This window comes from Euleptes europaea, chromosome 9 (genome assembly GCF_029931775.1).
Source record: "Euleptes europaea isolate rEulEur1 chromosome 9, rEulEur1.hap1, whole genome shotgun sequence".
In the NCBI taxonomy this organism is placed as follows: Eukaryota; Metazoa; Chordata; class Lepidosauria; order Squamata; family Sphaerodactylidae; genus Euleptes; species Euleptes europaea.
The window spans coordinates 52,470,096-52,485,014 of record NC_079320.1 but is presented as its reverse complement, the minus strand read 5'-3'; the positions used below and the strand labels follow the sequence as shown (position 1 = coordinate 52,485,014).

At 43.0% G+C, this 14,919-nt stretch overlaps 1 protein-coding gene across 4 annotated transcripts in view; it reads right to left on the bottom strand.

The window, feature by feature from the left end:
- CLCN3 (chloride voltage-gated channel 3) overlaps positions 1-14,919 on the bottom strand; it is a 60,635-nt gene that overhangs the window by 28,727 nt on the left and 16,989 nt on the right. Inside the window, exon 1 of one of the 4 annotated variants that reach the window (XM_056855214.1) lies at positions 12,960-13,170. The exons of 2 other annotated variants lie outside the window; for them this stretch is intronic. In XM_056855214.1, the coding sequence (XP_056711192.1) occupies positions 12,960-13,038 (79 nt within the window). In that variant the 5' untranslated portion in view covers positions 13,039-13,170. Of the gene's footprint in view, positions 1-12,959; positions 13,171-14,919 lie in introns of those variants that run through there. One more of the 4 variants, XM_056855216.1, reaches the window with a different exon arrangement.

Below are 14,919 nucleotides of genomic sequence, written 5' to 3'. Positions count from 1 at the left end.
GGAGGGGGGAACTTACCGCCGCCATCTTTTCTCTGCCGGGAGAGGCTTCCAGAGCCTCCCTGCGGCCGCGGGGAGGGTGCTCGGCCGCCCCCGCCGCCTTCTCCCGGCCGGGAGAGGCCTCTGGGCGCTCGGCCGCCCCCGCCGCCTTCTCCCAGCCGGGAGAGGCCTCTAGAGGCCCTCTGAGGCCGCGGGGAGGGCGCTTGGCCGCCCCCGCCGCCTTCTCCCGGCCGGGAGAGGCTTCCAGAGCCTCCCTGTGGCCGCGGGGAGGGTGCTCGGCCGCCCCCGCCGCCTTCTCTCGGCCGGGAGAGGCCTCTAGAGGCCCTCTGCGGCCACGGGGAGGGCGCTCAGCCACCCCCGCCGCCTTCTCCCGGCCGGGAGAGGCCTCTAGAGGCCCTCTGCGGCCGCGGGGAGGGCGCTCAGCCACCCCCGCCGTCTTCTCCCGGCCGGGAGAGGCCTCTAGAGGCCCTCTGCGGCCGCGGGGAGGGCGCTCCGCCGCCCCCGCCGGGCCGCACCACTTCCTGCCGCCAGGAGCGGCCTGGGGGGGGGCTCCTACAGCTGCCCACCACCAGGAGCCCAGAAGGTAAGTCTGCGGGGGGGGGGGAGGGGTTATAAGCCGACCCTCGGCTTATACGCGGGTGCCTAATTTTCCCCCATTTTGGGGGAGAAATTAGGCACCTCGGCTTATACGCGGGTCGGCTTATACACGGGTATATACGGTAAGCACAATCAAGTTGGCATCATTCTGAAAGAAGTTTCTTCAAGTCACAAAAGAAGGTAACGATTTCAAGAATGGAATGCATTAAGAACCTGTAATTTGTATCAGCAATGTGACAACTAACAATTATGCGTCCAACATTACATCCCAGCTAATAGTATAAGAAATGGGATGGATTTTTCATAGCAAACCTAGCCCTATTTGCAACTAGTAGCAAAATCACAAACATGATGGTTGTCTTACAGAATCTGGAGCCACAAAACATTGTAACCCTCAACTCTTCAATATTGTCTGCCATCACTCACCCTATAAACAATATACAAATCTTTTCTGTTCCCAGAGTTAAAATCAAATTATTTGTATAATACTTTCATGCATTAGTCTCAAACATTTGATAGGAAGTCAATATGGCAAGCACTGTAAAGGCATAACAACCAAACCCTTATGTTTCCAGGTCAAATCAGACAAGAAATCTCTGGCCCATGAAAACTTATGGAACATTAATTTAAGGTGCTACAAAATTACTCAGATGGCTAACAGTGCTGATGAATACAGTCCAGATGTTTGAGAAAGTACTTGCTGATGAGTAAGTAAATGACAGAGTATTGGTATTAGTCAGTATCTCAACATAACCCAGTGATACCCAGTGGCTTGGGAGTCACCTGTGGCTCTTCCCCAATGTGGCACCAACCCCATGTTCCAGGAAAATGAGCAAAGTCATTGCCCAGTCGGTCTTGCAGTTGGCAAGTAGTTTCCCACTTTCAAACAGCTGCTGCTGGAGAACTGGAGGAAGGATAAGCTGTGAGCCTTCCTGACCCATGGGCCTCATTCCAAGGATGGTAATAAAGGACCTATCCTCTCCAGCAATCCCCCCGCAAGCCTCTGTGCTCTCATCTCACAGGGACAACTGCCGGGAGGAGAGCACAGAGGTTGCAGAGACGAGAGGGTTAAACCACCATAGCAGCTACTCAAATGAAGAGCAAGCTGCCCATAGTGGGGGGGTGGTAGTGGTTTTACTATGCTTTCTCCACAGCCAACTGTTCTTATCTTGGCACCTTGGCAACTTCACCCTCTCACTTGACCTACTGGGCCTCCTGCTGCAGAGAGAGAAGGCAGAGATGGAAGCCCTTCCCCAGCCAGCATGGTGTAGTGGTTAAGAGCGGTGGTTTGGAGTGGTGGACTCTGATTTGGAGAACTGGGTTTGATTCCCCACTCCTCCACATGAGCGGCGGACACTAATTTGGTGAACTGGATTTGTTTCCCCACTCCTACACATGAAGCCAGCTGGATGACCTTGGACTAGTCATAGCTCTCTCAGCCCCCCCCCCTCACAGGGTGTCTGTTGTGGGGAGGGGAAGGGAAGGTGATTGTAAGCTGGTTTGATTCTTCCTTAAACGGTAGAGAAAGTCGGCATATAAAAACCAACTCTTCTTCTTCCCATCATTCCAGATACACAAGATCTGGCTACGGTTCAACACTGGTGGGAAGAGACAGCCCTACATTCATAGAGGTACTCTGTTTAAAGTGGCCATTGTTATCTACTTAATATGAGTAGTTGTATCTTATACTATCGTATATATGTATTTGGTCGAACAGTACACAAGACATTCAGTAGTCATGTGGCTCTGTTGGTTGCTGGTAATTGCCAATGTGGCTCTATGTGAGCTGCTGTGACATAATCTATGTATGTACGCATACACTCAGTCTGTGACTGCTCAGCACTGAAAACTAAGCTAGACATTATGATTAGTCATCCTTAATTCCCATCATCCACCACTAAAACAAGTAATGGCAGTGCCTTGCCAGAGGTCTGTGTCATTAACTGACACAACCAGTCAGAGCAGAGTGTAGAGTAGTAAAACCACATGAAGTAGAAACAATGAAGGTTTCCAAAAATAGGTAACAGTTTGCTTCTACAAACTGGTAAAAAATGAAGCAAACAGTGAACTGGATTCTCAACAGTCACACTTCCTTTTATCATACATGTGTGAAACCATCTAGGACTTTCAGCTCGTCCTGACATCCCCAATACTTTGGTTCATTGAATTTTCTTAAAGTTAGCAGAAATACCAGCCAAAGCTTATGACATTCACCACAGAAGAAATTTGTCCAGTAAGAACAAATAGCAACAAACCCATCACATCTTATTACTGCAGCTGTTGGAGTGAGATAAGAAAGGTTTATGACATCTTGATGAACATCTGAGGCAAATGTTTCTTTGAACTGGGTGTGGTAAAATACGGGAACATCCGGGCAAGTTATATCATTTGGAATTCTGAAAAACCTCGAGCAGAGTTCTGAACATGCAATATATCTTTCCAGTCTCCTCACTCTCTCAAAAAGCTACTCCTAAATGTCAGTTCAGACATGCCACAGGGATCTATATTGGGAAGAGAGATTTGACTGAAATCACTCCCTGCTCTTGTACAAACAGAAATGTGTCCTATGAGTTCAAAGGGGAGTTTGGACTCAATTCAGTTTGGACTCAATTCTATTCTCAATTGCTAGAGAATAGAAATAGTTCCTCAGAGAGATGGTAGGGGAATATATGTTGGAGGGAAGGACTGGGCAAAAGCTGTGGATGAAATTTAATGGGCATCTCAAGAAAATTAAAATAATGTATTAGAGAAATGGTTGTGGTTAAAGGGGGTTGTATTACAAACAGAAGATGGCACCCTAAGCATCAGCCTTGGTTGTGTATGGGATACATACATATTTCCGTTTGCTTGTTTAATTTGAGATTATGAGTTTAGAGATGAAGAACTTTCTGTCATCATACTGTTGCACAATGCTGTAATCCTTTTTGAGACCATAGCGGAAATCAGATTATATATCTAAAATGTTAATTTTGTTACGAAGTACCATTGCTTTGTCTTGAGAGATAAAAATAAGATAAGAAAATGAGCAAAACATATGGGTATGCATGTTTTCAGGTACACAGTATTTTTCATTAGGAAGAGTGGTACCCTGAAGTCAAACACAGAGAATAGAGATAACCCTTCTAATCTACTGAAGTCAGAGGGAGAGTGTCACTCTGTTCAGATACAAATACAGCTAATAAGCAAACAAACCCAAGGCTCCAATTGTGAAATCCAACACACCACCATTTGTACCATGCTGGTTTTATGTAAATTAATATGTGCCTAATGAACATGAAGACAAGGATGGAGAAATCCTTACTGATACAAAACCTATCTTGTTTTTTCTCAAATACAAAAACAGGCTGGATTATAATTACCAAACTGCAAATAATTATGATTCAATCTTATGTTTAAGCATGGGAGTAGGCAGCACAGTAGGGACACAACAGATGCCTCCTTTGCCTTGATTCTGGCACCAGTGCAACACCAGAACACTATGGGACATTGTTTCAGTAGCAAATGGGGCAAAACAGAAGCAGCTCAAGCTAATTGACAGGATCAGGGTATCCCAGTTCTGACTGTAAACATACCGGTACGTCAACGGAGCTTGAACTAGCGCAATGCATTTAAAATTCTGTTCTTACGTCTGGTTTGACAGCAGGTTGAAATGTTAATTTAATTTGTTACTCTGCTGCTGAAAGTGATACCATCTCAGTTATGGCTACGAACAGTGAGGAAGTATTTTTATTTGAAATTTATAATCAAAGACTGGGTAAAAAGTTGTTTTAAAGCCAACATAACCAGTGTTCAAATAATTGTCTGGGTAACAAAATTCCTTTTAGCATTAAGCATGCACAATTTCCAGCAATGACAACAGCCAGTGGAATTAATTTTCTATTTCGTCCAAATTTCTACCTAAAAACTGGTGAAGGGTTTTCATTTATGAGAACCTCAATCCTGGTGCAAGAGATCCTCATAAAGAAATCTAAAATGTATTTAATACATTTGCAGTTCCAGTGCCTAAACAAAGGAGTCATAAATCACCTATGCACAGAAGCTCGCATGCTCAGCTACAGCTGATTGAGTACATACAATTAACAGAAGTCAGTAATTAATGATACACAGTCATCTTTTAATTGACTGCTGCTATGAAGTGTTTGATCAAGGGAAATAAGAGGAAATATATTTCTACCCCTATCTCTTGCTGCATCTTCCCAATTACTTTTTATATCCTGTGACGATATAGCTCTCTTTAGGATGTTAATTTGTTTCTGTTACAGAAAAACGAGCTTGGCGAGATTAAAGAAATTGCTTCTCTTATTCTCCTACTTTTCCTGTTGCGATGTTTTAAGAGCAGTAAAAATGCAGAATTCCAATGACCATAAACTCAGCTGATTGTTTACAGTGCATTCCTCAAATGGTGGCGTGCGGAGTCGGCCTCTTCCTAAGCTGATTCGTGCACGCCGCTGGAACGAAAAAAGCCTTTCCAAGGCTTTTTTTGTTTTCAAAGGGGCTAAAAGCCCCATTGAAAACAGCAAGACTGTGCCTGCTAAATAGCAGACGCAGCACCGCCGTTCCCGCCACCGGCGTAACTGGCCGAACCAGGATAGGGAGCTGCCTAAGCGGCAGCTCCTCCCCACAGCCCGCCCCCGGAACACCCTCCTGCACCAGCATGGCCTCTCTACACAGTGGCCGGCACCACGGAGAGGCCGCACTGGCAGAGGGGGGAGGCACGGTCCCGCGGAGCTCAGCCGCCAGCGGGACTGGCTTCGCCACCAGCGTAAGTGCGTGTAATCACACCGCCTCCTAAAGACTTTCAGCCCCATTCTCAGGAATAGGCTGTTAGTTACATAGGTTGTGTTCCTTTCTGGGTGTAGTTCACCGTTGCCTATCACAATTTAGTATGTTTAAATATTGTATGTTTAGTATGTTTAAATATTGAGCCATTCCATTGAGAGTTGCATGCAGGCCTATAACACAAACGGGGTGTTGTTTTTTCTATCCACATATTTCTTACCTCAAGACAAGTCCCTTAACCTAAAATATGAGCAGCTCTGACCTAAAATGAAAAGCCAGCATTGGTTATTTAAAGATACATTTGCCACTGTGATGTTATGCTGGGACTGATCATCTGCTCCAAGACATGCAATAAGCTTTACTTTATAAGATGGGTATTTGGGATGTGGATAATCAAGAAATTAGTTATCCTAAAACTTCCCTTTCAGCCCTTCTAGCAGAAATATGACTAGCATTTGCCCTGAGCAGTCAAAAGTGCCAAGATGGCAAATAAAATACACATATTTTAATCATACAGCTCAATTAAAAGTGTCCAAGTCACAGCTGGAGATGAAACATATCTGGAAAATTTGAAGAATGGGGTGGGGGTGGGGAATGGATTTACCCATTTTTTCAAGAAAAAATTGGGGGGAATGCAAAGATATGCAATATTTATTTTCTTATTGAGCCTAATATTTTACTGCTTTAATGATATAAAATGAGTAATTTACTACTTAGTACAATTTTATATGCTATTTGGCATATTTACAAAATTTAAGAGTTATGTCTTAGCTTCTACAAGCAAAGCTTAAATATACCTACTAAAGAGAAAGGGGTGGGGGGGCAAACTGCTGCACCTTATCCTATCTAACCACATATGCCTTATGCCAGGGTTCCCCAACATGGTGCCAGTGGGCACCATGGTATGTGCCAACAACTTTTCTGGCACACACTAAATGTTTTTAGAAAGTGGGCGGGGGCAGGTGGGGCTTTTGCCCACTAGGGCTTGTGATTGGGTGTGCAATTTTTTAAAAGTTGCTTCAGCAGCAGCAGCTGCCAGCACAGCACAAGGAACTTTGCTGGATGACTGACAGTAAGCTGTGTGTATGAAAGAAAATATTTTAAAACCATACACTCATTTAAAAAAGCATCTTAAACACCACTTCTGCTTAAAATGCTGAAAAGTTACTACTACAGTTACACATTACCTAGTTCCCTGCCATTTTGTAGTTGGCTCTGCTTTCTGTGGCAGTCATTATGTGGTTGACTCCACCTTCTCCAGCAACCATTTTGTGGTTGGGCCCAGCACCCTGTGCCAGAATTCCAAAGGTGCCTACAGGCCACAAAAAGTAGAGGACCCCTGCCTTTGGCTGCTTCCACATGGATATAACTGCCCTCCTTCCAGATTTTCCCATATACCCTTTCCCAAACCTGTTTTAAAGGTAAAGGTCCTCTGTGCAAGCACCAGGTCATTCCTGACCCATGGGGTGATGTCACATCCCGACGTTTCCAAGGCAGACTTTGTTTGCGGGGTGGTTTGCCAGTGCCTTACACAATCATCTTCCCTTTACCCCCAGCAAGCTGGGTACTCATTTCACCGACCTCGGAAGGATGGAAGGCTGAGTCAACCTTGAGCCGGCTACCTGAAACCGATTTCCGTCGGGATCGAACTCAGGTCGTGAGCAGAGCTTTTGACTGCAGTACTGCAGCTTAACACTCTGTGCCACGGGGCTCCTAAACCTGTTTTACTCCAACCTTTTTGGAAAGAAAGCAGTCCAGTGCATTAACACTTCCTAAGGAAGGAATGGCGCACATTTTCCTGCTATAAAGAACCTGCCCATATGTTTCCAATATGTTTTTTCCTGCTGTGCCACCGGAATTTTTTGTGCTTAAAACAACAACAACGATGAAAACTATTGCACTATAACTATCTATCACCACTTACCTATTTCTATTTCAGATTTTAGTTCCTCTGAACTCCCAATTTTCAATGTTTTTTTAAAAATGAAGCCTCTAGCACTTCTTGTTGAGAAGACCTAAGAAGAAAGGTGTAGGCACTGTTTATCCCAATTGCCTGGAAAGAAATAGGGAGGGGTATCTGCAAGCTGGAGGGATACCATCTGTATATTGGAATTAGACTTACAGAGTTGAATTCTTCAGTAGTTTATCATCATCATCCACACTACAGAGTATTAACTATGGACAAAATTAGTTACATTTAGCAATAATTATATGGTTGAAAATTGGTATACTTACAGTATTACATAGGACTCATCACCATGTAATGCCACAGACTGCCTTGCATAAAAGTCTTCATACTATACATTCTGAGTGAGGGAAAACCTTATCTTAGAATGGTGTTCGTATGAGTTTATTTTCAGTGCATCCCCAAATTTCCAATTTTTCCATCAGAAATATTGAAAAAATCCTATGAAGGGGGGGAGATCTTCCTGGGCGGTCACGCATCTAGCCACAACTGTATTTGCCGCACATTTTTCAGGAATGTGCCATCAGACTTCTCTTCTGTGTTGCAGACATGCTCAGCTATCCCTCTGTTTTGGCTCAAGTCTGCCATAACCAAAACAAAGTGTTTTGTCATAGCACATTAAGGATGAATATATTGTGGCATAAACCTTTGTAAGCTATGGCCTACTTCATCATGCGCATTTATTCAGGAAGCAGAGAGAGGCCAGAATTCTAGGAAAGTGGAATGCTATATTAAGTTGCAGGGCATAGATGGAAACAAGAACTAGTCACATGAAGCTGCCTTATACTTAATCAGACCCTTGGTCCATCAAAGTCAGTATTGTCTACTCAGACCGGCAGCTCTACAGGGTCTCAGGTAGAGGTCTTTCACATCACCTTACTTGCCTGATTCCTTTAACTGGAGATACTGGGGATTGAATCTAGGACCTTCTGCATGTCAAGCGGATGCTCTACCACCGAGACACAGCCCCTCTCCCAAGAGTAAATAAATAGTCAAGAGTAAATAAGCTGCAGAAGATGTGAACCACTACTAATAGTTAATGCATTAGCAAAATGGAATTAATCTGAAAAGCATACATAAACTTGTAAGCAGAAAGCGCCTCAGCAGGACTACAACTGAACATCAAAAAGACAAAAGTAATGACTACTAAAGAATTACACAACTTTAAGGTTGGTGATGAGGAAACCGAAATTGCTAAAGATGTTCTATTATTTGGCTCAACCATCAACCAAAAGGGAGACTGCAGCCAAGAAATCAGAAGGAGACTGGGAAGGGCAGCCGATAAGGAGCTAGAAAAGATCTGTAAGTATAAAGACGTACTGCTGGCAACCAAGATCAAGAAAATGCATACCTTTTATTTTTTGCTGTAAGTCGCAACCAACTTTTGGCAACCCCGTAGGGTTTTCAAGGCAAGAGACATTCACAGGTGGTTTGCCATTGCCTGCCTCTGCATAGCAACCCTGGCATTCCTCAGTTATCTCCCATCCAAATACTAACCAGGGCTGGCCCTGCTAAGCTTCTGCAATCGGGCTAGCCTGGGCTATCCAGGTCAGGCCAATTCATACTGTAGTATTTCCCATTACTATTTATGGGTATGAAAGTTGGACAATGAAGAAAGCTAACCAGAAGAAAGTTGATTCAGTAGAAATGTGGTGTTGGAGGAGAGTTTTACAGATACCATGGACTGCCCAAAAGACAAACAAGCAAGTTCAAGATCATCAAGCGTGCACTCTCCTAGAAGCTAAAATGACCCAACGGAGGCTATCGTACTTTGGTCACATTATGAGAAGACAAGACTCACTGGAAAAGACAATGATACTAGGAAAAGAGAAAGGCCTAACAAGGAAGCCACGGCCCTCAGTTTGCAAGATCTGAGAAAGGCTGTTAATGATACAATTTTTTGGAGGCCATTAATTCATAGGGTTGTCATAAATCAGAAGAAACTTGATGACACTTAACTCACCCACACAGTGAGTTAATCATTCCCACCCTATTGAAACCAAGTATAAAAATGTCAAATCTGCATATCTGCAACTTCTCACTAGAGTTTCTTTGGCTGCAGGTCTTATAGATGCTGTGAATGCAGAGGCAGTCATAGTGACGGTGGAGAGTCTACATAGCAGCTTTCCATGCACTTGCCTTGCCTCAGTCCCCATGGCTACTATTCCACTCCACTATGCCACCAAATAATTTTTGAGCTTTTTAAAAAACAGTAATTGATATATTGCTATAGCATTATAATGCAGGAGGTAGGGGAGGGCAGATGCAGTGCACACACAGAGGCAGATGTGTGTAGATGGCCATTCCTGACAATTTCTTCTCTGCTTACTACTACTGCTGAGGAGGGGGTGCATTTTCATGCCACTGTCTGTATGCAGCCATGGGACCAAAGCAGGTTTTGGAAAAATTGTAACAAAACAAGAGAAACCCTGAAAAGTGGATGATTAGAAGATGGTGTTGTGTGGATGCCCCCCCCCCCAAAAAAAACAAGCTGCAGTTTATGGTCACCAAGCTAGAGCAAAACATCCATGTGGAAGCAACCTTTTATCCAAACCAGCACATGGTCAATGGTTACACTATCACAACCAAAGCATTTTCCCATCCAGATGATTCTGGAAACCAGGGATATATACAGTGGATTGATCTGACTTATGTCTATATAATCTCATGTTTCATTTTGCCTTTTTTGAGCATGAAACCAAGCTGCAGAAGCCATTTCTAGGCATAATTTTACCTAGGGTAGAGTTCTTAAACTACTGAAAGAAGGGTACATGATTACATTTTACAGAAACTTAAAAATGTCAGCAGGACAGGATACAATGGACTTTGGACAATACTGTGTAAGAACAACAAAACAAAACCAAGCTAGATGAACCTGAGATCAGGTACTCAATACAATATTTATGCTTAATAATTGAAGAAAGGGTATGGATGACAATCTATTGTTAAAACACATTTGTCCAAGACATGCTTAGTTGTTATGTATTTGCATGACAGCCACTAAGCCTAACAGTTCCTTATGGTAGTATTGCCAAAAGATTTAAGTAACTAACAAGATTAGATTTAATAATCATAATTTACTCCACATTAAAGGGCACAAGATCAAAACCAGGCACAGAAAAAAACTAATTAAAACAGTTAGAATTAGTTAGAAATAGTTACAGCCAAATTAAGCAGGAAAACCTTCAGCAGTATTTGGTGGAAGCCAGATACCATATGGCAATGTCTCTATCTGTCGAACAATGTTACTATCTGTCGAGGGGGTCCAACCTCACTACCTTACTCAACCGCATATGAGCAAAGCAGCTACTTAGAAGGGCAAGATATGGAGCCAAAACAGTAAGAGGTATAGGAGAAGAGGCAGAGGTATAGGAGAAGAGGCAGAGACAAAAAGGCTTTTTGACAGGCTTGATGTAGCCAGTGTAAGATGGTCATGTTCAGATGGAGTCATGCAAGATGCAGAAGTTCATGGCATTGCTAGTGCTTACAGAAAGCTGAGGAAAGGCTTTCCTTTGCCTGTGCATGCTAATGCCACACAAAGAATAGAACTGGAAGGGCCCACAACTAGCGACAACCCAGTTTTTTTTCTTTTATTGAGTTCCTATGGAAGCTAGTGCAGCACCCTGTAGAATCTGGCTTTTAATTTTTATAGTCCATGACTCATTTAATTAGAGAAATTGCATCAACCACAAGCACTTTAAGATGAGAGCTGTATCATTGCCTGACTACTGGCCAGCAATGAGACAAAGAAGCTTTCTTCTAAGTATGTTGGGTAGTCTGAAACAGTGCATGACACCAAAAAAACTCACTGCCTGAAAGACCCATGGTCTCACTGGGCAGAAACACACTTGCCATTAAAATGGCTTAATGTCAGATTCATACCACTGTACACGATTACTCATTATCTTTTAAATGAATACAGAGTCAAAAAACAGAGAAATGTGCTGACCAGCTGACAAACCACAAGCCTAACTGGTTTCTGAGAACTAGCTTGCAGAACACTTGATTTAACATAAAAGTAACAGTCAAGTAGTTACTGCACAAGAAGTCAGACATCTTAGCTTCAGTGAGAAAACCTAAGAAGGCTTGTACGCAAAGTGGCAAGCATGAAGTACTTACTACAAATGCTGACTGGACAAACTCTTGGCCTAGTTACTTCTCAACAGCAATAAAATCTGTAACACAAAAATTAAGAACCTAGCTGTTTCAAATTTATAAATGTGTTTGATGTAAAGTAACCTTCACCTCAAGCTCAACAAAAAACAAACCTCCTGAAATAAGAACATACAGATCTCACGTGCTATTTTTAGTTCAGTCAGCAACTCGGAGGTGCTCAAATGGAAAACACCCCAATGACTGTATGAAATTACCATTTCAAGGTAAAACAAAACCCTACGCTCATAAAAACAACGAAACACTCCTAGATCTGATTATATTTATTCGGTTTCTGATGTTATTCACCTGGTCTCCAGAAATCTCAGCTCAAAGCTTCACAAATTCACACTCCACCTAGACAGCAGTTCTCTGTGCCCCCAAGCCAGACAGCTACATTCACTGCTAAACTGGAAGGGGAAGAAGCAATGCCTCAAAACAGAGTTACAAACCTGCATATCATTTTGTTTAACAGTCCCATGTTAATATCCAACTGGGAGTATGCCACTCATAGCCAACTGTACGAAAAGCAGGCCTGCTCTTTTTCAAGTAACAGAGATCAGTAGGAACACTATTGTCGTTGCATGGCTTGAAAATGTTTGGGTCACAAAATCAGAAACAGCTGACCCCCCCCCCAAAAAAATTCTGCCTGAAACCTTCCATAATTTTACTGAACAGAAAAACACTGGTCGACGTAATAAAGTGTTTAAATACTTGCACACTTTTTAATTAAAAAATATGGATAACAGCCAAACACATACAGAAACATATACAAAATTTTTTTTTTCAAAATACCAGCATATATTATGCTACCTATACAGATTATTAGCTGCAGCAGTCCTCTTAAGGGAAAAAAAGAAACCTAATTTCCTGTCAATTATAATCTAGCCGCAGTCCTTGTACTTTAACTAAAATGGCTGTTTTGAGTCCTGCAGTAAATTCGTATTGCACCATACTTCCAGGATGTCATGAAGGAGTTAACTCCAGAAGCACGTACAGAAACTTCAAAGCCTAGTGCAAACAGCTTTCCCTTAAATCCTCTGAAGAGAGGAAACAGCTTCCTTGATACATTCTTGTCAGCCTAACTCGGGCAGCCATTACTACTGAGTAGTTTATTTCACGGCTTACATAAAAGAGACAGGTTAGGGTTTGTCTTCTTTTTTAAAAAAAGAGTGTCACATACCGAAATAGAGTCGCTAGCTGATGTGATCTGAAGCGGAACTAATCTGCCAATTTAAAAAAAGAAACAGAAACGAACAAAAGGGTGGGGGGAGAAGCACAGTTATGCCCTACTAGAGAGCCAGCAGAGCCCGGGTTTTTCCAGTATAAAATACATACGCTGGAGCAGGTCAGTGAAATATTGCAGCGTTTAAAAAGCAATTTAGAAGCAGGTGCAGCCTTCCCCCCTCCCCATACACACACATGCAGACATACACGAAAACTGAATCACAACATGCATTTGTTATACCTCTTTTATGCAACTCTCTCAGTGGAATGCTGTCTCCTCCCCCATCGTATGGTAAATAAGGATCGGATGATACTTCCATGAGCGAAAACAAACAAACAGTGGGTTTGTTAGATCAGAATGAATAACCGAGCCATTTCTTAAAGAACAGCAGCCGGCTGGGAAGCTGCCATATTTGATCAGGATTTGGACAGTGTGCTGCTGGCTTCTTGCTGCAACTCTGTTCTCCCACAATCGATGATGTCATCAAAGGGAAATTATTGCAACCTGGTTGCTACTGGCTACAATCTAGGAGTGCTTAAAGGCGGAACGGCGGACTTAATCTATGAAGCCTGCTGAGCCTGAAGGTGACTAAACCAGAAGTAAAACAGAATAAACTGGTTTAGCGAACAAGTGCTAAACAAGCCCTGCAAACAAATACTAAGTTAAGATATCAGCACACAAAAAAGGCAGCCATTTTTGCCACCGAGCTTTTTTTTTTTTAATAATCCAAAAACTGAGATTTCATTCCTCAAAAAGAAAACTGACAAATGTGTTCTCTTACCTGATTCACAATGTCAAATGATAAACACATAGGGTCTACATGTATTAACTACGGTAAAAGTAGTTGTAATGATTTCACATATCACAAATGGCTTACAAACTGGGAACATTTTTCCCCCACACAAAAAGACAGAGGATGAGGGTCTTTCGGTTCAGTTCATCTTCAGGATAGATATTTCACTGTACTAAATTAATGGACATAAGAATGAGATTTAAGCTGCAGTCAATTGCAGGCCTAGGCACACTTCCTATAATGCAGTGAGATTTGTGTGAGTTATTATGCTCATTCACTTCCAATACACACACTTTCAACATGGGCTCAACCCAATTGCCATCTGGCGTGTGGATGGTCTGCTATACTGCATCTGCATGGTTGATACCAGCCAAAGCACCACAATCTCTACAGAGTGCGGAAGTGAAAACTGAACAATGAGAGGAAGAGTAACTCTGAGGTGTGGTTCAGACAAAATGGCAAACCATGGTTTGTCAGTCTGAATGACGGTGGGGGGAAGAGAATCCTTGGTCTTACACATGGCCATTTTATATATACATATGCCTACATCTTTCATCTAGAATCCTGGCTTGCAGTGAAAACACAACTTAGTCTTAAAGCAGAAATAATTCACAACTTTGTCTTAAAGTAGAAATAATTCACTAGCTGGCTCAAGCAAGGAAGAAGCGAGCTTGCAAGTCTGAAGAGGCCCCCAGGCTTGTTAACAGGGTGATATACCATGGTTTGCCATTACTTTTCAAGCATGCCCAAGAGAATGGATCTCTGCAATGGCCATCTTCCATATTACACAGTAACAAGTAGAAGACCCACAAGGACTGCAAGGGCATCTCATTCCCTTTCCCTCAGTATCTCTTCTTTTCCTTTCCTGAAAGGCCTCAAACACTCGCCCCTTTTTGTACTTCCTTCTCTACTTCCCATCCGCCAGCCAACCTACCTATACCTGTCCCCTGGTCTTCCACTTTTCCTCCTTGCTCTGGCAGCCTCTATCTAGGAAAACTGTGGCCCAGTTGCACAGTGCTGGCTGCTGGGGCAGACCCTGTTGAGTGGTGGGGAACCCACAAGCACTTGCAGAAGGCCCTCATTTTTATCTGTATCCCCTTCCGCACACCATTTCCCTCCTCCTGGCAACCCCCACACCCTCACCTTTCCCTGCTTCCTTCTCTCATTCCCACCCACCAACCTTTTAACTGCCTCCCATCTTCAGCTGTATTATTTATTTATATCCCACCTTTCTCCACAATGGGGACCCAAAGCAGCATACATTATTGTTCTCTTCCTTTTTATCCTCACAACAACCCTCTGAGGCATGTTGTTGAGAATGTTGCACTGAGAATGTGCAACTAGCCCAAGGTCACCAAATGAGCTGCTACAGCAGAGTGGTGATTCAAACTTGGGTCTCCCAGATCC